The sequence below is a fragment of the Ochotona princeps genome, chromosome 9, assembly GCF_030435755.1.
Source record: "Ochotona princeps isolate mOchPri1 chromosome 9, mOchPri1.hap1, whole genome shotgun sequence".
NCBI classification, from domain to species: domain Eukaryota; kingdom Metazoa; phylum Chordata; class Mammalia; order Lagomorpha; family Ochotonidae; genus Ochotona; species Ochotona princeps.
In genome coordinates this window covers 55,610,719-55,638,667 of record NC_080840.1, presented here as the reverse complement: position 1 = coordinate 55,638,667, position 27,949 = coordinate 55,610,719, and the positions used below count along the sequence as shown (strand labels likewise).

The 27,949-nt window shown below is 42.0% G+C and overlaps 1 protein-coding gene across 6 annotated transcripts in view; it reads left to right on the top strand.

The window, feature by feature from the left end:
• The window catches only part of NCOA2 (nuclear receptor coactivator 2), a 279,142-nt gene that overhangs the window by 171,005 nt on the left and 80,188 nt on the right, over window positions 1-27,949 (top strand). For all 6 annotated transcript variants that reach the window (XM_004588032.3, XM_058668721.1, XM_036498445.2 and 3 more), the window contains 2 exons: window positions 5,312-5,416; window positions 6,871-7,043. In XM_004588032.3, coding sequence (XP_004588089.2) covers window positions 5,331-5,416; window positions 6,871-7,043 — 259 coding nt within the window. In that variant the 5' untranslated portion in view covers window positions 5,312-5,330. The remainder of the gene's footprint in view (window positions 1-5,311; window positions 5,417-6,870; window positions 7,044-27,949) is intronic.

Sequence of the window (27,949 nt, the reverse complement as noted above, 5' to 3'; positions counted from 1 at the left end):
AGGGAGAGTGTATCTCTGAGTTACATGCAGCCCTGACATTTTCTTTTGCTTCCTCTCATTATACTAAGAATTTAACTGACATTCTTCACTCCTCCCAGAATACCATTATTCTTAAAAACAAAACTTACTCGGTCTTGGAGCTGCTGCAGCTCCTTGCTCTACTGTCTAGCTGTCAGAGGCTCTGAGGGAGGATGAGCTGCCACTGTGGAAGCAGGGGAATTGTGTTATTTTAGATAATAAGAATGGACAAATGGAAACTTCTTTTTCAGCCATGTCCCTTTACAACCCCCAACATCTGGTAGAAACTGGTTTGCTCTCAAAGACTATAATTACCATCAGATCCAGCCAGAGTTTACTTGCTGCCATTTTCAGTTTTTAATGAACTTATGTAGAATCTTGAGTGAGATGCTCAAGAATTTTGATTTCAGAGTGGGTGTTTGGTAATAGTAGTTAAGATGCCCCTTGGGAAACCACATCCCGTGTGGGACTGTCTGGGCTTAAGTCTTGGCTCTGCTTCCAATCCCAGCTTCCTGTTTAATGTAGACCCTGGGAGGCAGTGGGAGATGGCTCAAGTAGGTAGGTGCTTATTGTCCTCACTGCTGCCCAGATGGGAGATCCAAGCAGAATTCCTGCCTTTGGTATAAACCAGCCCCAGCTGTTGTGGGCATTTGAAAAGGTAACAGCAATTGGCAGGTGTGAGATAGGCATTGATTCATATTCATATTCCATCCCCCACTGGTTTTAAGAAACTGTTTATGGTCTAGCTACAAAGTAAAAGTTTTATGCTCTTAGCACCACCTTTCAGCATTCATAAGAATGCATGTTCATATGGTTTTGGTTGGGTTTTTTTTTCTCCTTGGATATTTTTCCATGAATAGGTCTACACTAGACATTGTTTCTCTATGATTTATCTTTTTGCTAATCTAGTTCTGATGTGTGTCACTCGTGCCTTGCCTAGTATTTTGAGCAAAGAGAAGAATGAACTCACCTGGCTGGCAGGGCCCCATTTCTACTCTGAAATACTGAGACTTGCTGCCAGCCAGGTGTGAAGCAGGATACTTAGAGTGTGCAACAAGCCTGTAGAGCGCATTGTTCTCTAGGGTGCCTCATTAAGGAGGCTGGCTTGCTCACTGAAGAGTTGGGCGTCAATGTTGTGTCTGCTCCAGCTGAACATGTTGCACCTTCACACCCTCCTCCCTTTCCTGCTCCTACCTAAAATTCTTCTCATTTTATTCTTCTTTGCCTTCCTGCATCTTACATCTGTCGTCGTTTCCCCTGGGTGAGTAGCCCTGATTCATATGGGATACATCCCTCCGAGTAGGCGTTCTTGGGATTCCCCAGCCCTATTACTCCCCCACCCGACCCTACTTAGGCTTTGGCATGCAGACCTGCTGCCTTCCCCCATTGATCCAGCATGGCCAGAAGCCTGTTCCCTCCCACCCACCAACTCCTCCCACCTTTTTCTTCCCCTGTTTTGCACATTTGTGGTTACTTTGAAATAAGCAAGGTGGGTCAAAGTCGAAGCAAATTGTTCAGCAAAGAAGACATGATCATGTTTCAAAAGGTGAAGATTTTAAAACTTTTTTTTTAATTATTTATTATTTAACTTCAGTAATTACATTGTATTATGTGACACAGTTACATAGATACTTGGGTTCTCCCCACCCCTCCCGAAGATTTTAAAACTTTAAGAAATTGGAGATACCACTGCTTAGTGCTTAAATAATGTTAGGAGGAAATTAATGATGTTTTAAAGACACAAATGGAGTTTCTTGGGAGCTAGCCTTGAGTAGCTACAAGTGAAATGTGACATCCGCCCAGATGTCTTCACTGTACAGACAGCAGCAGCAAAGGCATGCTCCTCTATGGCCCTGGCTCCCCGGGGCTGTGCAAATATGACTTCTCGCGGCCTTAAAGGTCCCCTATGCAGGTGGTAATGTGAAATCCCAAAGCTGGGTAAAGGTGATTTACTAAGTGATCACCTATTAAAAAGCTTGCTGGTTTTTCTAATAACACTGTATATGTGGTGTACATGGTGATAATTTTTGAGGGGAAAATAGCTGTTTTTACTCATAAAACTTATCAAAGGGACTTATCACTTAGAACATTTTTGCTTTGTGTTATAGTTTATATTTTGATGTTAAAAATGTACATACAGGGTGGTTTCTGTGATACAACGGGTTGTTGCCATTTGGAAGACCCACATCCCAAATCAGGATCCCTAATTAATGGCCCAGGTACTCTGCTTGCTCCAGCTATTCATGTGGGAGACCCCTGTGGAGTTCATGGTTGCTGGTTCCAGCTTGGCCCAGCCCGGACCATCGCAGGCATTTGGGAAGTCAAACAGTAGATGGAAGATCTCTCCCTTCTTTCTTCTCCCCCTCTCTGTCACTTTGCCTTTCAAATTCACCTTTTTTTAAAATGTAATTTTTTCTGACTTACTGAAAGCTGCCTCCAGGATGAAATTAGCCCAGTTCGTTTGTGGCAGCTTCACTTGAACTGTCTATGTGATGTTTATTGTCACACAGCACGGAATCCTGGGCTCAGAGAGGAACCTACGCAGTGAACACATGTTCATCGGGTTACATCTGAGAAGGGTGCTAGTGTCCGACTTTGCTTCAGACCTGTGCCTTGGTCCCTTGGGTGCTCAACAGACTCCTCTCGCCACCATGTGAACTCACCGCTTCCTCCAGGCTGCCTGCTCCCCAGCCAGGCTTCCACTCCAGCCCTGCAGAGGGCCATGTAGCGGTCAACTTGTTCTGATTTGGACTTCGTGGATATTTCTTACACTCAAATCTTAGTTCGCTTAATTTGTTTTCTTCATTTCTCCTGGGACTTCTCAGAGCAGCAAGCCTCAATTACCATGGCAGGCAGTCTTTGTTGAATGAATAATGGTGTTTAGGTGTTGGGAGAAGAATCCAACACAGAAGCCCATGCGGCCCAGGTCTTGCTGCAGCTTCTACCTGATCTGTGCCTGTTTCCTGCTTAGCGGGAGAAAACCGTTTTCCTGCCAAGGGTCATTTGGATATTTGTAGCTTCATTCCTGGCCCATGCACGCTGATCTACTGTTGTAGGTTATGGGATTTTGAGCCCTGACAGTGACCAAACAATTCCCCAGGCCTCCTCAGTTCATGGGCCCGATCAATGTTCCTTCTTCCTGGAAGAGGAAAAATTGCTTATGTGGTGAGGAGGCCTTTGGCAGGAGTGTTGGAGTCAAGAAGCAGCAGTTGTGTAAACCTGGAAGTCCCATCTTGCCGTTTGCTAATCTAGTTAATAGTCCTACGCTGCAGAGACCATGATTTTCCCATTTTACAGAAGGGGATATTAAGGCATGAGGGAATGAGTAGCTTTTTATGGTCACAGGGCTAATCAAGTCATGAAAACTGGAACTCTCCCCTGATTCATATCCCAGGCCCCATGGGATTCCTGTCTCTGGCTCCTGGCTGCAGCTTCCCACCCATGCAGGGCCACGTGACTGGGATCCTGTCACCCATGCAGGAGACCTGGATTGCATTCCCTTTTCGTGGCTTTTGCCAGGCCTGGCCACTACAGGCATGTAAACCAGCGATTTCTGTTTATCTGTCAGTGTCTCTTACCTCTCCCTCAAATAAATACTTTTTGAAAAGTTTGTAAGTAGATAGAATAATAAAAGATAAGTTTACTTCACTGCAAACTAATTCTTTTATAAATCCACTGTTTTCATAATGTGTATTTTCCATGAGCTTTTTGAATCACCCGGGTTACTGAGGACAGATTTGGCTTATCAGGCCAACAGTGTGAGCACTGCACAGGACCTGCAGACTTGCTTTTACTACCACCAGCAGAAAGCTGGCCATGACCTCACAGAACTGCTCCTGGGGAGTAGCGTCTTGAGTACAGTTGGCTTGACCTCCTGCAAATGATGCAGTATTTCTTCCTTTTCCTTACAAATCGTTGTTTAAAAACAAAAACAAACCCTGTGCTGCCAGATTGGAGCAGAATACTAACAAGCAAAGCGACTGTGCTGAGACTCCTGGAAGGCAGCTGCCAGGCCGTGTGATGGGTGTGTAGCCATGCATGACACAGTTGGCAGACTTAGGAGTGTGTCCTTAGCCGCTTGCTCGTCATTCCCTGCTCTTGGGCCGCCTGCCACTCTCAGGCATCTCTTGAAGTTCTTGGTCTTCTACTGACTTGGCCTTGCCTCTGATTTTTTCCCCCTATTTTCCCCTCTAGTCAGGAAGGGGAGAAAAGCCAAAGGAAACCGAAGGTGATTGACACTGCTGGGATGGAAAGTAGCATAGAATGGGAGTCCTGGGAAAGTTTTTAAATCTTAACTTTAAATTTTGGGGCTGTTTTATTTAGGTTTGGTTGTTGCTTTGTTTGTTTGTTTGTTTGTTTGTTTGTTTCTAAGCAGGTGAAAGCACCTTCAGTGACAATCATTCATACTTTTACCTCTTTGAAAGCTTCTACTTCCAGTGCTCTTTAGTTCTGGCGTTCATCCATCACTCAGTGTTGTTTGTGCTAGTGCAGATCAATAGGAGTGCACAGTCTTCCTTGAACGCAATGCCTGGAGCAGGAGCTAGCAGAAGTTCTCTCCCTGCTGGGGATCACTAAAGTTCCCTTGTTTTGGGGGTGCTTCACACCTTTGGTAATGGCAGCCAGGACCATCTGAGGAGAATCAGGGTGTCAGATTGTGCTCAGGGAGGCCTCAGCCAGGCTGTGTGTGGGGCGATACATCCCAGGAGAGAACTGGCATGAACAGAGAGCACCATGGCAGCTGCTGCAGCGGGCCTGACACAGTAGTCTGCTTTTTGAGGGGTACTGCTTACTACACCCTGCATAAGAACGTGGGGCCACCACAAGGATGTCACATCTACCTGAGTAAATTCCATGCTATTTCCTGGGGTCATCTGTTGTGGGTGACAATTGCAGCACATACTGCACATTGGCCAACCCAAAACAGATCCTGGGAAGAGCCCTTACAACATTTGTAGTTTCTACATGGTGCAAGATCCCTCCTGGAAACTGGAGGTCCTCAGGCCAGGCCCTTGACTAGCAGGTTGTAGATCCAACGCCTGCTTAGAGGGTTTGGGCCTAATCAGATATGCTTAGTTCATTTTAAAGTGTTAACCTTTCCATTTACTTAGCCTGTAAGCAAACTTAAGAAAAATGCTACTTTTTCATTAGAAATTACACATGTATGTAACTCAAAACAATGTGTTAATTACTGTTGTCATTTCTGATTGAAGTCAAGGTTCAATTTTGTTGCTAAAATGATCAGATGTTTTCTCATCAGCTGTGCTCACTTTTTCCCTCCCTGTTTCTGTTTCAGTTGCTGATATGTGTTCAAGATGAGTGGGATGGGAGAAAATACCTCTGACCCGTCCAGGGCAGAGACAAGAAAGCGTAAGGAATGTCCTGACCAGCTTGGACCCAGGTGAGAGCCATGCAGAGAAAAGGAATCTGTATTGTCTATGTAAGCCACATGCAGGCTTGCTTGTTGTTTTTAGCATTGACTTTATTTCCAATGGGAATATTGTTTGTAATTTTTCTCCTTAATATTTAAATCTTTAAATGTATTCTAGTTTACAATTTAAATTACAAAAAAGTGACAGAATTTACTCTTCTATATAAGAAAAGCGATGTACCGTATTGTGTTTGACTCTTACAACCACTCTATTCCTTAATCTTGAATTCACATTTTATTATCTGTTGGATCACAGAATGCTATCATGACAAGGATATCCTGTAATAAAAAAAGTCACTGTTGATTCCACAGTGGGTTTACTCTTGCTTTGTTTTGCTTTTTTATGACATGCAATGTTGAGTCTACTTGCTTTTGAGTTGAGCACAGTGACTGTGGCTCTTCTAGTGCTCTGGGTAGGTATCTGAATAGTCTGCATGGCACAGTAATTTGGCAGCATCCACATAATAAATGCATTTCCTCTTGGAGCTAGCAGTTCTGAATCTAGGAACTTTCTTGGGGTACTCTAACACATGCAGTGATGCATGCATAGATGTTACTGATTACAGCATTGTTTCTAATTGCCAAAGAATAAGGAAAATGTTTGCAGGGAACTGTGTAAACAGCAATGATACATTTAGACTCTGGAACACAATGCAGCTGTGAGGACATTCTTTCTGGATTAATATGAAGAATGTTAGAGAAAAAGCAAGGTTAGAAAATGTAACGGAGTACTACCATTTGCATAAAAAATGTATTCATATTGTTTGGGGGATGAAGCTAGGTAATACAGAACAGAGGGAGCAGAGGGACTTTTCATATTTTCAGCGTTTTAAAGTAGAGATAACTACTTGTTTCTAATGGCCAGTGATAAGATGAGACAGGGAGGAGGTTGGGAGAAGAGCTCGGCAGAGTCATCAGCTGAGGAATTGGAGAAAAGGAGAAGGGCTAATATTTTATTTTCTGTGGACCCTTGTAGTTACCATAGTCAAGAAAACTGTTCTAAAGCTGCTCCTTTTGCAAAAAGATTAATTTCCATTTCTTGTACTAATCTTAAATAAATTCTTCCTTTTTACCAATGTAATTTCCCTTACCTTTTTAAAACATTTCCTTACTTTTTTGACCACAAATTCAACACACAATTCTGTCGTGCCCTGGGTAGGATCATTGTGCAGATCCTTCATGTGGCCCATCTCACAGCCCAGCAAGAACCGCTCACCGTGAGGGGAAAGAAAGTGGCAAGCAGCAGAGAAGGCTGGTTTTTTTTAAACCAAGCAACATTTTAGGACAAATTGATTTCCCCCAAATGTACTTCTTTGCTTATTTAGATAACTGCTAAAACTGGTTTAACTTACTCATCTGTTTCAGAATAGCTCTTTTTTAAAGAAATGTGGTAAAAAAAAAAATGTGCCTTTTTTTTTTCCTAGTCCCAAAAGGAGCACTGAGAAGCGTAACCGTGAACAGGAAAACAAATACATAGAAGAACTTGCGGAGTTAATTTTTGCAAATTTTAATGATATAGACAACTTTAACTTCAAACCTGACAAATGTGCAATCTTAAAGGAAACTGTGAAGCAAATTCGCCAGATCAAAGAACAAGGTAAGAGGACATTGTGGAGGGCTAAGCTGGTTTTTGCTTTTCCTTCTGTGAGAAGTCCCTTCATAGTCCCTTGAATCCACTGCTTGTGCTTCAATTATTGATGAGGAGATGATGTCACATTATAAGATGAATGCTGGTATCACTTGCAGTGGTTTATAAATAGACTTTCTATAAAATGCAGCCATTCCCTACAGAGACGAGACGAGGTGAGCCAGGGTGATGGAGCATTTCATGTGGTCAGCTCAGTCAGGTGCCCACTGCCTTTCCTCATGCCACCTTGCAGCTTTCAGAGCTTGCACAGCAAGTGACTATCATTTGCAAATGACAGGCCAGTTTGAGATGGAAATCGGAAATAAGGAAGTAGGCTACTTCCTGTTTCAACTGCTTGGCATAGTTGACTGTGTCTGAGCCTGCACCAGGCCGAGCCTGCAAATGAGAATTTCCTATCCTGAATGAAGCGTAAGATTCCAATGTTTCCAATTTCAAGTAGAAATACTGAACATAATTTGTTTCTTCTGTGAGGTCATTTTAGGCATCACTTCTCACTTCTTTGGTACTTTTGCCTTCATGAAAGACACAAGAAATTACTATTTAAAATACACACACATTTGGCTTCACTATGCAAAAAAAAAAAGAAAAACCAACTGTATCTTTACTAGATGTGCAAGAACAGTGCCTTGGTGCTTAGGGCCAGTATGTGTTTTGGATGCTTCTGTGTGCTGCCTCCTTGCATGACTGGTGGTTTCATATCTTTTATAATCTGTTATGTTTTCCTACTAATTGCTATGAATTTTATTTTCATATGGACTCTAATAAAATATTAGAACATTATGTAAAGTGACACCAGAATGAAGTTTTTCTTTTAGATGTACACACATTTTAGTAGAGCACTTTTTTAAAATTTATGAGCATCATAAAATTATTGCCCAGTTGTCTGTTTTGTAATGTGTCCTCCAGAGTTTGTGTTTTTTTGTCTCTTGCATAATAATCAGAAAAAGATGTTCATAAAAATGCAGTTTTGTCTTTCTAGATGTAAGAGTCTCTAATTATCTATGCCCCATCATGAAATTCTAGCTACAGATTTGCGTATGATAATGTAACATAACATAGCATTTTGCATTTTCGTACACAAACTATAAAGTGCTATAAAAGTTTTATAAACCTAGTTCTGTCTTCTAAGAATTAATAATATTCATATTCATTTATGTACATTCATTCTTATATAACACAGTTGCTAAGACAAATGCCCTCCAAAAACAAGTCTTTATTTTACCATCATCATGGTTACCATTCAAGGATTTGCTTTTAATGCTTCAGTTTCTCATCATCTTCTCTTTTCGCTTGGAGGTTGTCTAGTTATTAGAAACTCCACTTGTTTTTGTTTTCGAGATTTATTTATTTGTTTTTTATTTTTATTGGAAAATCAGATATACAGAGAGGAGGAAAGACAGAGAGGAAAATCTTGCATCCACTGAATCACTCTTCAAGTGGCATCAATGACTGGAACTGAGCCAATCTGAAGCCAGGAAACCAGGTCCTCTTCCTGGGTCTCCCTCATGGGTGCAGGTCCCAAGGCTATGGGCTGTCCTTGATTGCTTTCCCAGGCCACAAGCAGGGAGCTGCATGGGACATGGAGCAGTAGGAACACAAACTGGCACCCATATGGGATCCCAGTGTGTGCAAGGCGAGGACTTAGGCACTAGGCTACCATACCAGGGCCCTAGAAACTCCATTTGTAGTATCAGTTTTATTTCTTTGTTTTTTGACATCAGCAAATGGATAAATTATTCCTGCAGCCGCAACTCTTAGGAAATTAATGGGTAAGGTTACAGTGTTTTGAGTGAGGAAAAGCAGGAAGCTTCTTACTTGGGTTTTCTAAGCCCTTTCAGTGATTGAGTTTTGTGAGCACTGCATGCTGCGGACTGCTTTTACATTTTCAAACAATTATATTGTTCACACCCCCATGAAAGTCTTACACAAGTTTTCAAAGTTTTGCAAAACCTTGGTAATTCCCCCTGAAACCATAAGGCACGTTAAGATGTGTCATGCTGGGCCTGTGCCATACCTTAACTGGAGTTTGAATCATAAGGCTGCATACCACAACCACCCAAGAAGAAGCAATAATAAACACCCTGTCATGTCTTATTCTTATAATGGGTGCTCCTGCTAATTTGAGAAGCAGCATGCTTTGGGAAGGGAAGCAAAAGTCAAACACTGACTGAAAACAAGACAAAAAAATAGAGAAAGAGAAAATGTCCATAGACGTTGATGTTCTCAATTTAGATTAATATTTTTCAGAATATCCCTCATGCAATCAATGTTTTTAAAAATAGAAAAGAAATCAGGCAAAACTTAGGCCTCAATCCTCCAGCCACTTAACTGTTTTTGAATCTGGGCGAATTATTTTCTGTCTGTGAGACTCCATTTCCCTGTGTAGAATGTAGCTGGAACAAAACCCAGTTGTGTGACTGTTGAAGAAATTGGGGGTTATGTAAATGCATTCAGTAAGTATCTGTCAGAGTATATGAGTGTAGATAATAATAGTTTTCTTGCTTATTGGGCAAAGAGTGCCTTTTTTCTTTACCTAGACCAAGGGCTTCAATGACATCTTCCTCCAGGTAGAGAGCAGAAGAAAACGTTGAGTAGTGGTTGTTAAATATTGATACTACAGAGTCATTTGAGGGAAGTAAGATTTCTTCTGAAGCCAGAAAATTCTTTTTTTTTTTAAGATTTATTTATTTACTTATTTTATTGGGAAGGCAGATATACAGAGAGGAGCAAAGAGAAGAAGATCTTCCATCCACTGATTGACTCCCCTAGTGACCGCAACGGCCAGAGTTGAGCCCGCCTGAAACCAGGAGCCTCGAGCCTCTTCTGGGTCTGCCACATGGGTGCAGGGCTTTGAGCTGTCCTCGGCTGCTTTTCAAGGCCACAAGCTTGGAGCTGGATGGGAAGCTGGGCTGCTGGGGCATGAACCGGCACCCATATGGGATCCTAGCAAGTTTAAGGCGAGTTTTAGCCACTAGGCTAACACATTGGGCCTGGTACCAGAAAATTCTAAGTTAGTGCTGGTTTGATTTCTCCTGGTAGCTGCCAGCCAACCTGGCTGTGGGAGGACCTTGGAAGTCACATCTGCGTGCTTGTCACTTATTCTGTGTCCCAGCTGTTCCCCTTTCCAGCCAGCATAAACGATACCCAACTTTCCCTCTGTCAAAAAGCCTCATTTGTATTGCAATCCTAATTGTGAGTTTGCAGAACAGTTAATTTGGGGGCTCAGGAGGATATAACTGCTGTGTCCTAAGTGCACAGGTTTGTCCTAGAGAGGTGAGACTGCATGGCCTACAGTGCCACATTAAAGAACTCCCAGCTGGGATAGCTGGACTCCCTCCAGCATGTATCTATGGGATCCAGCCAGGCAGGTGGGCTCTTCCCCCTCATCTGCTCTCAGCAGCCACTCTTTAGCTTTCCTTTTGTTGCTTCCTAAAGGGACAGGAGACAGGGATTTTCTTTTTTAGGAATTATTTCTTTTTAGTTGAAAGGCAGACTTTACAGAGAGGGTATGATCTTCTGTCCTATGGTTCATTCCCCAACTACTTGCAATGGCCAGAGCATCTTCCTCCCCGGGATCCAGGGTCCCAAGGACTTGAGCCATCTTCCAGTGCTTTCCCAGGCCATAAACAGAGATGAATCGGAAGTAGAGCAACTGGAATGTGAACTGGTGCCCATATGCTATGCTGGCAGAGGATTATCATACTACACCACCATGCTGACCCCTGCTAAGTATTTTGGAGTGCACAGATTTGGTAGCATACTTGAAACTCACAAAGCACACCGTAAAATACATGTGTCAGAGGCAAGGCCAGTCCGTGCACCTAAGCCAATCTTGTGAGATTTCATTATGCTGAAGCCGCGGTCTTCTGTGGCTTCCTGGCAGTAGTCATGGATTTCCCTGGCATGCGGAGCCTCACACTGCTTTCTCATACAGAGGAACCAGCCGTGTGAAAAGTACAAATGATTGCAGTTTGGGTTGTTGTGTCCAATTTCATTTTTGCTAGGAAAGCATGGTAAAATTACAACAAAGTACAAAGTGAGTAATAGTTATAGTAAAAGTTCTGTGCAATTTAAGGAATATGGGGCAGGGGGAGGAGTGGCACAGTGTGTTAAACATCACTTACACTACTGGCATTCCACAGTGGAGTGCTGGTCTCGGTCCACTTCCACTTCAGGTGCCTGTTATTGAGCCTGAGAAGGAAATACAAAATGGCCAAAGAACTTGAGGACCCTGCCTCCCATGTGGGACTTGTGGATCCCTGGAGTTCCTGACTACCAACTTCTGCCTGGTCCAGCCCCAGCCACTGTAGGCATATGGGGACTGAGACATCAGATAGAAGATTTCTTGTCACTGAAAATGTGTGAATAAAGAAAAAAAAGTAATACCTTTTACACTAAAGTAGCCACACTTTTCACTGATTTCCTAAAATATTTAAATTGAAGGTTTTTTTTTTAAAGATTTATTTATTTTATTACAAAGTCAGATATACAGAGAGGAGGAGAGACAGATAGGAAGATCTTCCGTCCGATGATTCACTCCCCAAGTGAGCCGCAACGGCCAGTGCGTGCCGATCCGATGCCGGGAACCTGGAACCTCTTCCGGGTCTCCCACCCGGGTGCAGGGTCCCAAATGTTTGGGCCGTCCTCAACTGCTTTCCCAGGCCACAAGCAGGGAGCTGGATGGAAAGTGGAGCTGCCGGGATCAGAACCGGGGCCCACATGGGATCCCGGGGCGTTCAAGGCGAGGACTTTAGCCGCTAGGCCACGCCGCCGGGCCCAAATTGAAGGTTTTTAAAAAATGCTCACAAACCATTTGTGCCTTCATTTACTTCAGTTTAGTGGGGCAGGTGTTGGTGGTACAATGGTTTAAGTCCCCACTTGCATTGTTGGCATCCATCCAAGAGCTGGGGATTAGAGTCTTGGCTGCTCCTTTTCTGATCTGGGATGCTGCTAATGCACCCGCAAGGCAGCAGATGATCGTCCAAGAACGTGGACTCCTGCCATGAGGGAGACACCGGTGGAATTCCTGGCTTCAAGCTAGTCTAGCCCCAGTGGTTTTGGTCTTAGCAAAGTGAACTGGCAGATGGAAGATCCCTTTGTTTCTGCCTCTCCTTCCCTCTTTGTCACTTTCCTTTTAAAGTAAACATATATATAAATCGTTCTGGTTGAGCATGGTGTAATTGAATACAGAATGGGTTTATTCTAATAAGGATTTGTTGCAAACTTCCGTTATATTTCTGTAGCAGTTTGATTCATGAACAACTGCATTTTACAGATATTTCAAAAGTCTGTGTTAGGACAGCCCAGATTGAAGGGAAATTCCTGCTTCAACCAGGCAACCTGGAAGATTACTCTGGTCTGTCATTATGATTATTTATTCTGGTGACATAATTTTTATTCTATGTAGTTCTAGTGTGAGAACATTGGGATTCCAGATTGCTTCATACATACAAATTTCCCCTTACAGCATCAAAAACTAAAGAAGGGTTTGAAGGAGCAGTTATGGATAGAGGCATGCTATAGTCAACAAGGAGAGCCAGTTAGTTTTGGCAGGAATCTCACAAGCCAGGCATTAAGCACAGTCATTATTACTAATTATGCAGACTTATAATTAAATGCAGTGAAGGCAGAGATAAGACAAAAGCTCAACAACATTGCCTAAGATCTGACTGTCTTTTACCTTTCCCTGTGCACTAGGGACTGCCTGTGTCAGCATGGCCTAAACACTGTGTAATGGTGACTGCTGTGCATCTCTGTAAAGCCGTGGCCTGTCTGTAGAAGTTATATTGTTAGACTGAAATTGGCCATGTAAGGGTGTTTACACCATAACGATTGGTAAGGATGCGATGTATTATTTTGTTGGGTGTCACTCTAGACTTAAAAATAATTAGCATCTAGGACCCAGCATGATAGCCTAGTGGCTGAAGTCCCACCTTGCCTATGCTGGAATCCCATATGGGCACCAGTTAACATCCCAGTGTCCCACTTCCCATCCAACTCCCTGTTTGTGGCGTGGGAAAGTAGTCGAGGACAACCCAAAGCCTTGGAACCCTGCCCCCGTGTGGCAGACCAGGAACGGACTCCTGGCTCCTGGCTTCGGATCAGCTCAGCATGGACTGTTGCACCTGAGGAGTGAATCATCAGATGGAGGATTTTCCTCTCTGTCTCTCCTCCTCTCTATATTTCTGACTTACCAATAATTTTTTTTAATTTTAAAAATCTAGAAAAAAAAGCATCTAATAACAAGTGGCCCTTACATGCACCCACAGAAAAAATATTTATATATGAATTACAGCTTTATTGTTTAACTTATGTCTTATTCATTAGATTAAGTGAAAATTCCACTCAATGTTCTTTTCTAACTATTTGTACTGTAAGGGCAGTGGTAACCAGAAATTTGCTGTGATACAAAATTTTGGCAGTAGAACATTTTTAAGACTCAATTGGCTATATAGAATTTGCAATAAAGAGAGCTGCATATTTTATTATTGTTTATAAATTATGTTTTACACAGTACTTCCACCAGCAAAATTTATGAATAAAAATTATGGTGATGCATTATCCTACACCCCTGAAGAGCTGAGTTTTAACGCCACCGTTGAGGCTGTTGTTGTGGCATAGCCAGTAAGATTCCTGCCAGAGTCCCATACGGTACCAGTTCAGCCCCAGGTGCTCCATTTCCAGTCTAGCTCGCTGCTGATGTGCCTGGAAAGCAAGCGGAAGATGACCCAAGGCTTTGGATCCCTGAACCCACATTGGAGACCTGGAGAAGCTCCTGGCTCTTAGCTTCAGCCTGACTCAGCTCCACCGATTGCAGACAATTGGAGAGTGCCCAAATGAAGGAAGATTTTCTTCATCTTCCTCTCTCTGTAACTGTGGCTTTCAAATAAATAATAAATCTTTAAAAAAAAAAGCAGTGTTTGCCCTTGACCTGACAGATTGTGTCAGTCGATGCAGTTGAGTCAATGTAGAAATCCATGAACTAGCAGAACTGTTTAAACTTCCAAGAAAACAGTCACAGAAGCAACTGCAGCACCTGGAAGCAAGTTGATGACACGGTGATCTTGGTGCTTCTGCATGTGCCCTCTTCCTGCCTGCTAGGGTTCCTATGTTAGAAATCCAATGATTGGGCGCATAGCTGTCACCAAGCAAAGAAAGCAAAAGGTCTCTGGTGTCAGATCTTTCCTGATAGGCTACCTCCCAGGCAGGTTTTGGGGGTGAGTTTTCCAGGCGTTGTTTCTGTTCCACATTGACGAAAGCCTAATGTGATGGCAGAGTCATTAACTACAAGAGAAGGGTTAGCGAGCTCAGCAACTCTTGGCATCTTCTGATACTATCCTACTGAAGCTAGGGCTAACCGTGTTAGATTGCCAGTGACTGTCATTGATCAAGGAATGAGAGTTTGATAATAACATATGATGTTAACTTTGTTTTAACAGTAATCCCTTAAATGTATAACTATGTATAGTTTGGATTTCAGTGTCGGGTGGGTTTTTGTTTGTTGGTTTGGTTTGGTTTGGTTTGGTTTGAGTTTTTTTATCCTACCTACTTCTGAAGGTGCTATTGATAAGTGAATGGCCAAGATCAGTCAAGCAGAAAACAGACCAGTGCAATCAGCCTAATGAATTCAGTTTATTTCAAACCCGGTGGACCCCAATTACTGTTATACCACCACACCACACCCCCCTAAGACTGCATACAGGTTTCTTAGGGTTCTAGTCCTTTGTTTCCTAATCTATTTTTTAAGATTTTTTTTTATATATTGGGAAGGCAGATATACAGATAGAAGGAAAGACAGAGAGGAAAATCTTCCATCCACTGCTTCACTTCCCAAGTGGCAGTGATGGCTGGAGCTGAGCTGATCCGAAGCCGGGAGCCAGGAACCTCTTTGGGCTCTCCCTCATGTGTGTAAGGTACCAAGGCTTTGGGCCGTCCTTGACTGCTTTCCCAGGCCACAGGCAAGGAGCTAGATGGGGAGTAGGACTGCTACGATTAGAAGCAGCACCCATATGGGATCTCGGTGCATCCAAGGTGAGGACTTTAGCCTCTAGGCTACTGTGCCATGCCCTCCTAATCTATTACAAGTAGATTGTAATGCCCATTTTCTGAAGTTCCTGGGAAGAGTGCTTTTGATGAGCTCTAGAAAGGGCTTAAGCTAGTGTTGAGCACATAGATTCAGAACACCGTGATTACTCTTGCTCTTTGTAATTTGTATGCTTGGAAGTATCATCCAATAACTCTAGATTATTTTTAAGGACTCTACTAATAAGGAAGCAGGCAATTTTTGTATATTTTTTCCATATAATTTTAAGCCTCAGTGTTCTTACTGTGTTCTTCTTGTCTTACTGTAAAATGAGTAAACAGACTTATCAAACTATTCTGCCAAAGATAGGAATCAGAGTTGGATTCCTTGGTGTCAACAGATCAGAACTCTCCCAACTAGCACTGTTCCAGTTGCTGCACTTTATCTGCTTCCTATTCTTCTGTGGTCACCTGAGTGACATTTACAAGAATTGTGCCTTAACAGCTAAAGAGGACAATGCTACTTGGCAGTTTTTATGTCATCCTTGTTTACCTCAAAGCAGGGAAGAACAGGTCCCTGCTGACCCTTGGAGATCAAGCTGTTAGCCTTGATGTTTTTCCATGCCACAAAGGAGAAATTCAGTTGTATTCCTTTGGTAATGTGAGTTATAATCAGCAGTATATACTTCACATTGCAGTTTGTAGTGATCAAGGAATGTTGTCCCACTGGATTTAATGTCCTTCACTTTCATGTGTCTGTCACTTGCATTGATAATTGACATTCGGAATGAAATCCTTAAGTAGAAGAGTGACCAGGGATGGAATTCCTGCTCTGCTTGTTTCCTAGGATCTCATTATTAATTGTTTCATTTCTCAAGTCAATGGAAGCATTTGTTTATCTCATGGCTTTTGGATGAAGAGGATTTAAATCACTTAGTTTACCATCATGCTTTGAGATTTTATTTATTCCCTGGGCTCTCACTAAACTGGCTTTTACACTCAGATGAAGTAGATATCCCTTGGTTTGTTTTTTTTTTTATCCCACTTGTAATGAAGATGAATCAGTTCTAACAAAGCAATGTATGTTTTAATGTCATCTAAGAACAAACACTTCAATCAATGCCTTTTTTGAGTAAATAGTTAAAACATACCGTTACTTATTAGGGGGAATTCAGTGATCAGTAAGTATATGGTTCTCCTTGGAGCTTAGATTCATTTGAGTTTCAACATGACTGGCTATGGGACTGTAGGGGACCATAGAAGTGAGTTTGATTAAAGGAACTGGAGTATTTGGTGGCCTACAGAGTATGTCATGCTAGGCAGTTTAGCAACAAACTAAGATGTTTTGAGGCATTTGGTTGAATTTGAGTCTACAAAAGACATGTCAGAGCCATAATATGGTCAGGATAGTGGGCAACAGATATGAATTTGGAGACAATATGTGGAAGGCTTCCACCCATCTTTAACGGAGTTTTCCTGTAGCCCTCTTAGTTTCTAGGCTTTAGGGATACCCTGGGCTTGGAATGGGACATCATTACTTCGGCTTTTTTTTTTTTTTTAATGCTGCTGACCCTAATGTATGGGGGATATATAGCTAACAAAACCAGAAAAAATGGGAGGAGGGATGGAAGCAAATACTATAAAATGACTTATTTGTTCCTAACCAAAAAAGAGTTTATGTTTTAGAAGTTTCCATTCATTTTTGAGAAGATACAGAATAGGAGGAAAGGAAGAGCAGTCATGTCAGAGCTAGAGACACAGTGTAAGGCACCCTTGACGACAGACTGGCAGAGTGGGGCAGAGGGGGTTGGGAAGCATGCCCAGAAGCATCCAAGTACAAGTTCACACAAAGATAACAGAATCGTGTTTTGTAATGTTTTATGGTATGGCCATTAATTTCCTCATGAAAACTCATGCAGTGACTACAGTATTCCTGCAGTGGAGCCCTGGGATGGAACCCTGTTAGTACCAGCCCTCACTTCTCCAGCTGTACCCCAACCTCAGTCAAGAACATCCACATATCCCCTGTACTTGGCAGAGCAGAGTAAACCAGCAGGCCATCAGAGGCCACCCCATCTGCTGCAGCTTAGTTGTATCTGCGGTTATGCTCCAGGGAACAGTCCCAGGCCTCTGCACTACAAGACCTGAACAAAGATATTCCGGGAGTGAGCCCTCATTGCAGCCAACAAAAGCCTCTGTGGTCTCCATCCCTCCCATGTTCTCCCTGGCTATGACTCAGAACTGCCTTGCTCTTGCTTCAGCTTCTCTCTGGCCTGCACTGGTGCAGGCACAGGTACACACCTGCTTCTGGGGCCTCTTCCTGCAGGACCTCTCTTCCTCCCTCAGCTGGTTGGCAGCTGCCCACCTTTAGTAGGCCATCAGAGGTGATGGTTTAGCTGTGGCAGAGCACAGTGACAAGAGTCAGGGTGCGTGGATGACTGTAAAAAGGGCCAGTGGCACAGGGCCTTCACCAAGAGCCCAGGCCTGGCAAGCCTTACCTACTGCTGCATGTTCACGTTCTGTTTAATCAGTCTGTTTATGCTGGGGTTGTTAACCCGTGCCACTGAGACTAACACATTCTTGTGCTTTTGTGCCTTTGTCTCGTGTTCATGTTCTTCTCTGTTTGGAGCACCTCCTTTTCCTATTTCTGTCTGTTCCCATCATGCTCCTATTCATTCTTCATGGACCATCTCCAGCACTGTTTTCACAAGGAACTTCTTAGTCTCCCAACCTTTAGAAACTCGTTTTTGGCATGCCGCATCATTTCTTGTACTGTCTAATCTTAGTAGTGTTCTGTACACTTCTGTTTTTCTTCCCTGAATGAATGACAAATTTCTTAATGACAGAGATTGTATCATCGCTTACACCTACTGAAATTTTGAGCAGTGTTTATTCTTAGTTTAAGTAAAATAAATATTTGCCAATTTTTTTCGGATGCCTGCCCTTCAATAGTGGTTTTATGTCAGAATAAAACACTGCTCTAAATTTTAAAACTTGAAATTTGTATTTTAATAATTGAGTGAATACATTCTGTTTCTTGTACAGTGATTACAAATTATAGTCTATGCTAACACAGATGTTATTTACAGTACTTTGTTTGCCTCCTGCAAGTGCAGTGGTGCGTTAAAGAAAATTGAATGGCCAACCATTAACTTTCGTAGACTGATAAGTTGAGCTTTTGAACACGTTTTGTTTGTATAATGGTGAAGAATCTTAGCCAGTTATCAGAGTGTATTTTGAAATCCTATAAAAGGTATTTTATGATTAATTTTAAGGTCTTTAATATGGAACAGTTTCAAAAGATAGATAGATATGAATTATACATAAAGCAAAGATCATTCATTATATTAGCTGGTGCTGTACAGATACTTGTATTGGTTCTTGATATTTTATAAGTATGTTTAAAATTCTGGAGCTCAAATTTATTCACATCTACTTCAGTCTTTTAGTTTGAAGAATGATGCTGTCTTTTGAAAACAAATTAAATATTTGGGATGTGATAAGAGGGTAAGAATAAGAGTTTCCAATTGCATGTGTAATTTGTATATGCTAACTTAAGCATGGGAATAAATAAATGGATGGGAACAAATACCATTGTTTGTTCCTTTTATTATGGTCATTTGTTGGTTAGTTTGGGTTTAAAGTGAATTATTTTACAGATGTTTTGTTTTATGTGATTTATTTTTTTTTAAACAGATGAGTGAGTAGAACCATTTCCCCAGCTTGGTATATTAATGGCATGAGCAAAAGGAAAATGTGTTTTTTTGTGGACTTTGGGCTTAAATGAATTTTCCAACTAATGTGGATTATTTAATAATATAACAAAGAAACCATTTTAATTACTGTCTTTAAGGAGAGTCTTTTTTCCAACTTGGGGAGAAGCTTGTAGAAAGCACATAATAGTTATTTCTCGACGAGTTTTAATGTCCATTTCATGTTAATTGTATGCACTGTGTTATCCTCCCGGAAGCCTGTGGCGAGCATCCCTGCACGTGTGTTCCACTCCCAGTTATTTGACTGGCTTAGGCGTTTTATGCTAGTGGCGTTGTTTGTCTTTTTGTGCTGGGCTTTTTTCACTTAGCATAGTATTCTCAAAGTTCATGCTGTAGGAAATGATAGTACTTCCTTCCTTTTTTTGAAGGCTGAATAATTCTGTTATATGTGTGCACCATATTTTATTAATCCATTGGTGGACAAATGGATTTCTACCATATCTTGACTATTGTGAATGGTGCTGCAATTAACTTGGGCACACAGGCACTTCTTAGAGATCCTCTGTTGAGTTCTTTCAGATATACCAGGGTCATATGGCAATTATAGTTTTAATCTTTTGGAGAATGTCCACGCTGCTTTCCATACTGGCTCTACCATTTTACAGTCCCATGAACACAACACAAGAATTCCTATTTTTTCATGTTCTTGTCAGTACTTGGAACTTTTAGGGTTCTTATGTGTATATTATTGCCAAACTAATGTTGTATAAAGTCATGTATCTCATAGTTTTCAGCTGCAGCTCCCTGATGGTTATTGTTCCTCAATTTTTCTTCAGGTATTAGTACCATAAATCACTGAATAGTTGCGTACTGAACATGACTTTAATCCTAAAGTGGGGAGAGAAGATCCTGAGGTTCAGGAAGGAGGAGTCTTTGAAGCAAATCTGTATTCAGGGGAAAATGAGAGAAAATCACACTCTCCTTGCTCTCTTCCTTCGACCATTTGCCTCATTTCAGATATCTTGGGGTTCCCCTATAGAGAGAGGGTTTCTTTCCAAAGGGTTTTCTTTCTTAAGCTTTTTACTGCAATAGCCCTCCTCGTGTAGGTTACATGGAAGATACAAGTATGACCCTCTTAGATCATACTGGTTATCTCTTTATAGTTTGGGGGTGGGCAAAACCTGGGTGCTGAACTACATCTCCTTTTACTACTAACATTCACTGTGAAATGTTTTAGTTTATTTCCGTTTAGGAAGTATTCACCTTCCTGCATTCCAGGCAACAAATGTAGCAGCACTTTTTTTTTAACCCTCCTATCTCTTCTGCCACCCCTGATGACTTTAAGGCAGTAACTCCAGGAGAACCATCATGTTCTCCTGAACTTGGGTCAGACAAATGGAGACTCTCAGAGCTTGTGCTGTGCCCTGAGTGCAAAACGCACTCACTAGCAGTTGACCTTCAACAGAGTTTGTTCTCACAGTTGTTCCAACCTTCAATCCATTGTTGTCCTTATCAGCATGTCAGATCTTGAGTCTTATTTTGGTACAGGCTTTCTAAGAATGTGGCAGAGGAAGATAGCTCACTGAATTATAAGAAATGCAATTCTTCTTTTAATATTAGTTGCTTAAGATTTTAGATACCAACTAACTTTATCTTGAGCATCAATTTTGATTTGATTCTTTTTCTGCGTAAATGTACATAGCATAAAATCTACCATTTTGAAGTGTGCTCTTTGGTGGCATTAACCACATTCACATAATTGTCCCATCATCACCACTGTCTGTCTTTTATAAACTTGATTACTCCAGGCACCCTCATGTAAGTAGAATCTTGTGGGGGAGTGCTGTTTCATGTCTGAATGTCCTCAGTGTTCATCTAGCTGTAGATTTGTTGTTGCTCCTGGTTGTGTCATTAGACTCTAGGGGCACATAGTAGTGTATTAAAATCACACATTTATTTTACCAGTCAGAAAGTACTTACCACCCCTTTATGCTGAGAACCAGGCTAGGGTACTACATTTTTTCTTCTTGTAGTAGTAGAAGAATGTCATATAAATAAATCCATCCATATTTCCATATTCTCCTTTCTGGAGGCTCGACACACTATTTTTTTTTTCCTGATAAGGATTTGCTTAATTTATTTGAAAGAGTGTAGAGGAAGAGAAAGAGAGAAAGAGCTTCCATCTACTGGTTCATTCCCCATATAGGTACAATGGCTGGGCAAGGCCAAAACCAGGAGCCAGAGCCTCTGTCTGCATCTTCCACATGAGTGGAAAGATCCCAAACACTTTATTTTACTGCTTTCTCTGGCACATTAGCAGGGAGCTGGATTGTAACTGGAGGAGCCAGAACTTGAACCAGCAACTCTGGTGGTGTAACCTACTGTGCCCTAGTTGTGAGACTTTCAAAATTGACACTAGTGCCTGCATTTCACAGGTAAGATCCAGATATACAGAACCAGTAACGTTGAGACCTTAACTTTGGCAAGTGACTGCACACTGCAGTCTGTTGGCAATGGTATTTGACTACTGGCGCTGAGAGGGCTGTGATGTCTCCAACTTTACATTTGATGAGAGAAGATGTTCCACTGAGAAATTCACAACCGAAATGAGGGTTTATAGTCATTTCTAGTGTGTCATTAGGCACAGTTTTCACATGTATTGTTTAGTAGAGAGAAACTGATGGTGATTTCAGGTTAGATTGGGTTTAATGAAATATCTCACTTTTTCGAGTTAGAGAGGTGGAGGAGGAAGGAGCAGAGAGAAATCTTCTATTCACTGGTTTACTGTCTAAATGGACGCAATAGCCAGAGCTGGCTAGTCCAAAGCCAGGAGCCAGAAGCTTCTTACAAGTCTCCCACATTGGGTCAGAGGCCCAAACACTTGGACCATCTTCTACTGCTTTCAGGCCATTAGTAGATAGCTGGAACTGAAGTGGGGCAGCTAGGATTCAAACCAGTTCCCACTGCACACTGACCCCCAAAATCCTACTAATGGAGACTGCAGAGTAGGCCCATGAGGCATTTCGGTTGAGGAAACACTCCTACAGATAGCACTTGCAGGTTACAACTGCCTCTAAGCCAGGTCTATGTCTGCCTCCTGTGCACTCCTGTTCTTTTTACCATTACCTTTTTAAGTTGAGAGAAGCATAAAAGAGACAGAGCTGCCATCCTCCACTTCCCCTGAAACACAGAAGTCTTGATTGGATCAAGGCCAAAATTAGGAACCAGGAACTCAATCCAGGTCTCCCCCAAAAGTAGCAGAGACTGGGCCACTTGAACCATCACTATTGTCCCCCGGAGTCTGTGGTGGCAGAAAACTAGAATTAGGAGTGCAAGCCAAGACTCATACCCAAACCCTCCATTATGGGATGTGCAGGCATTGCAACCAGCATCTTAACCATCAAGCCATATGCCCATGCCTCAAATTGGATATTAATATCAGAAAGGACAAGAAAAGGGGGAAGGATTACTATCCTTTCCCCTCTAGATATTAACATGTTGACCACTGAAAAGAATTTCTCACAGACATGAAAACCTTCTGTATAATGTTTTACTGTGTTCACAGCATTTTAATTTTCTGCATTCTGAAAAACAGGGCTTAATGACGTCCCTGATAGTACTGATTTTACAGGGCAGGACATGACCACACAGTGCTTGAGGTGGGAAATGTTCTGACAGCAAATTTACAGGCTGTGTAATAGGGTGAGGTAAAAAGCAAACTTTTCTGTAGCTACCAGGACTCTTCAGATAAAATCACAATTCACAGAATTTCCATTTATATGTAAAGGTCATAGAAATATCAGAAATATCAGAAATATAGTTACTTGGATGCAAGTACAAAGTACAGAGGATTAAATGAAGTGAGTATGTTAAGCCAAGAGTCAGATGAGTGATATAACAAATAAAGGACTTACATTGGATATTTACTGGTGCAGAATTATTTCTAAACAAATGAAACCTTAGCTTCCAGACTGCTTAATTCCATGGGCCTTGTACATCCTGGGTGCTGAAGAATTTTCTAGCCACATTTCAATCAAGAAGCACTTGTTCATAAATGGTACAGATGAGCATATGAAAAGATCTCAGATCTCACCATGCTAGTATTTCACTGCTATTTGTTTCTCATTCTGTGTATTCATTATTATACTTAATTTTGTATTATCTCAGAGTCCCTTCCTTCTAATTACATAAGCTTTGGGCCCTCCGAAGCCTAAATCCATCCCTTCATCCTACAAAGGCTGTTTACATACTTGATCAAAAGCCGAAGGTTCAGGCCAAGTGAACAACGGAGCTTACTCCTGAGAGTGCCCACCTTGTGCCTGCTTGACCTCTCTATCCTGCATTGCCCTGGGACATTCATTTGTTGTTTCTGTTTTATGCAAGAGGACCTGAAGCTAAAATATGGACCCTAGGACCCTATGTGGTGGCCTAGCAGCAAAAGTCCTTGCCTCGTACGCACCAGAATCCCATATGGGCAGCTGGTTCTAATCCCGGCAGCCCCACTTCCCATCCTGCTTGTGGCCTGGGAAAGCAGTCGAGAACAGCACACAGCGCTCAGGTCCTGCACCCATGTGGGAGACCTGGAAGAAGCTCCTGGCTCCTGGCTTTGGATTGGCTCAGCTCCAGCAGTTGTGGTCACCTGGGGAGTGAATCATCGGACAGAAGATCTTCTTCTTTTTTGTCTCTCTTCCTCTCTGTATGTCTGACTTTGCAATAAAAATAAATAAATATAGACACTAGACGTGTGTGGAATCACACAGCTAAGAAGTGGTGGAGTTGGAATTCAAGTGCAGAGCTCAGCCCACCTCTGTCTCCCGTTAAGTAGAAGGATTAAGCAAGCATCACACCCAGCTGTTCACTCTCAGTTCTGTCTGGCATTTGGAATGAATTGCGAATGAATTGGGCAAGAATGGTGTCAGCTGTTACTCAGAATACAGTGAAGCTCCATGTTTCAGTTACTTGGAAGGATGTTCTCTGCAGATCTCTATTTCAGAAAATGATGCATACTTTCAAGTTAGGTCAGCTTTTCCTGTTAAGGTCCCCTCCCCACACACCCCAAAAGAGAGGTAGGTGGAAAGTAACAGATCCCAAGAAAATAGAAAGTTGTTGTCTAAGCCAAAAAGACTTGTTGATATTTAGTCAAAAGTGAGTTTTCTGTCAGTAGTGTTATGGTTGTCTCATGGTTTTATCTGTCCATCTAATTTGTGCAATGTACCCTCTAGATAAAACAGCAGCTTGGCCCTAACAAGGCCAAACTTTATAAAGAAAGTTTACACTAGCACTTCAGGAAATAGGCTGGGGACAAAACAGAGCTTGCTGACAATTTCTATGACCACCCCCAATATTCATGGTGCTTATTGACCAAAAGTAAGACAGAAGAATGAAATATGAGGGCCAAGAATAGCTAACCTGTCCTCCATGCCCCAGAAAGGGTGGTTTTAATTATATTCTCAAAAGCACAGGTGTAAAATCTGAGTTTCCACCTAAGACATGGATGTATTAGAATCAGATGCCCATGCCTGTTTGAAAGGATACCTTGTTTCTCCTTTCTTTGATTTTATGCTAAGGAAACCCCCAGTTAAACATGGTGACATAGAAAGAGTACATTGGTGCCAGTGTTTGGTGCATTGGCTAACACACCACATCCCGTGCCAGAATAGTTGGCTTTGAGTTCCTATTCTACTTTGCATCTAGCTTTCTGCTGATACACACCCTGGCAGGCAGCAGGTGGTGGCTTAATTGTGTCCTTGTCTACATAAGTAAAGAGTTCTGGGCTCCTGACTTTGGCCTGGCCCAGCCTGGGCTGCTGTAGGCATTTGGAGAGTGAGCCAGCAGATGGAAGCGAATGCTCCCCCTTTGTCTTCCCTTAACACACACTACTTTCAAACAAAATATACATATATGTTGATGATTCATAAGAGAAAAGTTGTTTAACTGAAGTGGAGTACTCATCTAGCATTTGAACTTTGATCGCCTGTAGTAGATTTAAAGTCAGTGTTGTTCAGCCTGTACATTTTGGAAAAGAGATATTCTGTCTCATGAAAGAAGTCATGGCACCCAGCGGCAGCAGGATGGACCTGTGAAAATTCATGAAAGACACCCATTGTGAAATTGGAGGGGAGAACAAAGGGGAGGGGAGGGAACTTGGGAAAGGGAGACCCCAGCGCCAACTAAACTGTATCCAAAATTAATGAATTAATTGATTAAAAAGAAATTAATGCTGCAAAAGAAAAAAAGGTAATGGCAAGAGCTCACGGTGCTGCTCCTGTATGTTCCCATAAAGAAGCCTTTTTCACCCGATTAGCAACTGGCAGTGGACATTACAGAATTCCCAGGCCCTGTGGGGGAGGCTGTGTGCTTCTCAGCACTGTGGGGACTCCGTACCATCTTGTACATTTCCAAGGGGTCACATTAATCTTGGCATTTCTGACAGGTGGAGTAGGGAAGGAAAAACCGAGGCACCAGCCCCTGTTGGCGCCAACCTGAGTGTCCCTCACTCCCCCAGAACTGGGCTCACCTTCCCAACAGTCGTGTGCCTTTGCGAGGCTCTCTGATTTGTAGGTCTTTCATGTCAGATTAAGAGGAAAGACTAACATACAGTATATTTTGTTTGAGATATTGTTACAAAACTGTAGTTGTCAAAGGTAAAAACAGATTGAGGCTTTTTATGTCTAGTTTTGTGTGTCAGTCATGTTTCTTGTATGACTGAGTTTGTGTATTCATTTTCTTTCACTGCTGTGCTTTCCTAAGAAACAAAGTCTTTAGCCTTAAGGTCATTTTTTTTTTTCCTGAAACTTATTTGTAAGTTAATTGCTTGGAACAGAAGATATTTTCCATCAAAACATTACAGAGTTTTTGTGACTACATTCCTGGAGTGGTTCCATGAAGCTATTGTTTCCAATAATTAGAGTAGTTCTAATGTATAGGATGTGTACAGCTGTGCTTCAAATAGAGAGACCAGCTTTTGTGGTAAGACAGATTCTTGTAGAAACATATCCGCTTTATTACAACCTTTTTTTTTTTTATGCTATATGTCCTTTCAAGTGTGTGAGGCTCCATCTTTACCGATGGGGAGACACGCCTTCAGCAGCAGGTGTCCAGCAGTTGGGGGTCAGCGGCCAGCTAGTGCGGATCTGGGAGGCAGCCATGATGGCTCATTTAATGGAGTTCCTGCCTTCCACACAGGAGCCTCGGATAGGTTCTTGAATCCTGGCTTTAACTCGGCCCAGCCAGAACTTGAAACCAACCACCCCAGTATGGAATGCCAGAGTCCAGTTAATATTTGAAGTGCTCCTCCAAATGTGTGCCCCCTTGGCTCGAAGTTCTGAAACTGTAAGCCTAATTTCCTGACAATTGGGTTCATCCTGAGAAGATAATATAAAAGAACCTTAACTTTGACATTTTTACTTTCCAAAATTCTTTAGAACTACCACAATTCAGAGAACTAATTAGGCCCTGTTGGCATCCGAAGATGTTTGCGTTGTTCCTGGTGTGTTGATGGAAGTTTATTTTGAGTTCAGTAATCAGGTCTTGCCATGTTCATTTCTCTGATGAAAGCATTCTTAGTGAAAAGCTCAAGATAATTAGACTCTCTTTTCATTGAGCATCCAGATCAATGCTGTTTCCTAAACTTAACTCTCCTAACAAGCTGAGCCTTCCAGCGACATAAATAAAAACCTCCTAATACTAACAAATTTCAATCTCCCCCCCTTTTTTTTTTCACTTAAGTCCCAAACACTTTAAAAAGAACTTGGACTCACCCTCTTTGAGCCCACGGGCTAACCATGCCAGCATGCCTGCAAACCCACAAGAAAGCAGAGCTTGTCTTTCTGTGTCTTCATCCCCACCATTTAATACTATGTTTTCTTCAAAAACATAAAATACTACTTTTTTGAACACAAAATTACAAATGCAAATTGCAGCTTAAAGTTCTTTGCCTGCTCTGTGTGCTTGGAGTTGATCCCATTCAGCCTCTACCGCAACCCACTTGTGGGGCTCCGGTTGCTGTTTGCAGAGTTGTGGGCCAGTTAACCCACAGTTAGACCCAGTGAGGAGGGTCTGCGTAGGCAGCTCTGCCATGGTGGGGAGTGGGGGTAGCAGCAGGACAAAGATGAAAAACACAGTCCCAGGGTCAAGGGCTTGACAGTCCCCGGGAAATTCTGAGGCACTCCAGATCCAACCCAATGGTTTCCATATGAAGACTTGAGAGATAGTCTGGCCGTGATCTGAAAGCAGGGAGAACGCCAGCCTGCAGCTTCTGAGGTTCTCAGATTTCCTAAAACTGGCCCCCAGTGAACCCAGAAGGCCAGAATCGCCACCGTGTAAAGTCAGCCATACCTAAGCTCAGGGATGGCACCCCACACAGCCCTGCACTGCTGAGCCACCCCAGGTGAAGTAGACATTCATGCCTCGGGTTTCACTGGCTGTTTATCCAGAGGGACAGGCATTTCCTGCCTAAGAGGGGAAATACTAACCCTCACTTCAAAAATGCAATGTAATTATGACGTTTAAAAAGGTGACCCAATGATAATTAAAATGTTTTCAATATTATACCTGAAGAAATTTTATTGCTGTTTTCCTGCAAAATGTTAACTCCAACAATAAAAATGTTACTAAATTTAATTCAGTAAGAACTGTGTCTCAAAATCATTGCAGTGAAATGCACTTCTCTTATAATTTCTGATTCAGTTTCTATTTTATCACAAAGGGATGTAACATTCTTTCCCTTTAATAGAACTTGTCGGTTTCTCTTTCTTTTCATTTTGAGTTAGCTTTATGAAATCTGTCCTTTGCATTTGTTAATCCTGAAAGATTTCTGATTGTTCTTTGTCGTACAGTTGCTTGTATTAAATTATTTCAAGTTTTTATTTATAATTCTTGAATGGATCTATTTGATTCTTATCTTTGTAAGACTGTAATTACAAATGCAGCATAATAATATTATTTAGCACCTTCTGTGAAGCTCAGTGTGTTTCACATGCATTATTATATTAAGCCTCATAACATCCCTGTGAGGCAGGGGCCTTTTGCAAGCGATTATGGATTGCTTTGCTGAATCAGCACAGCCTTACAGCATTATGATAAGCTTGCAAAAGATTGAGGTCATGTACTAACTTGCTC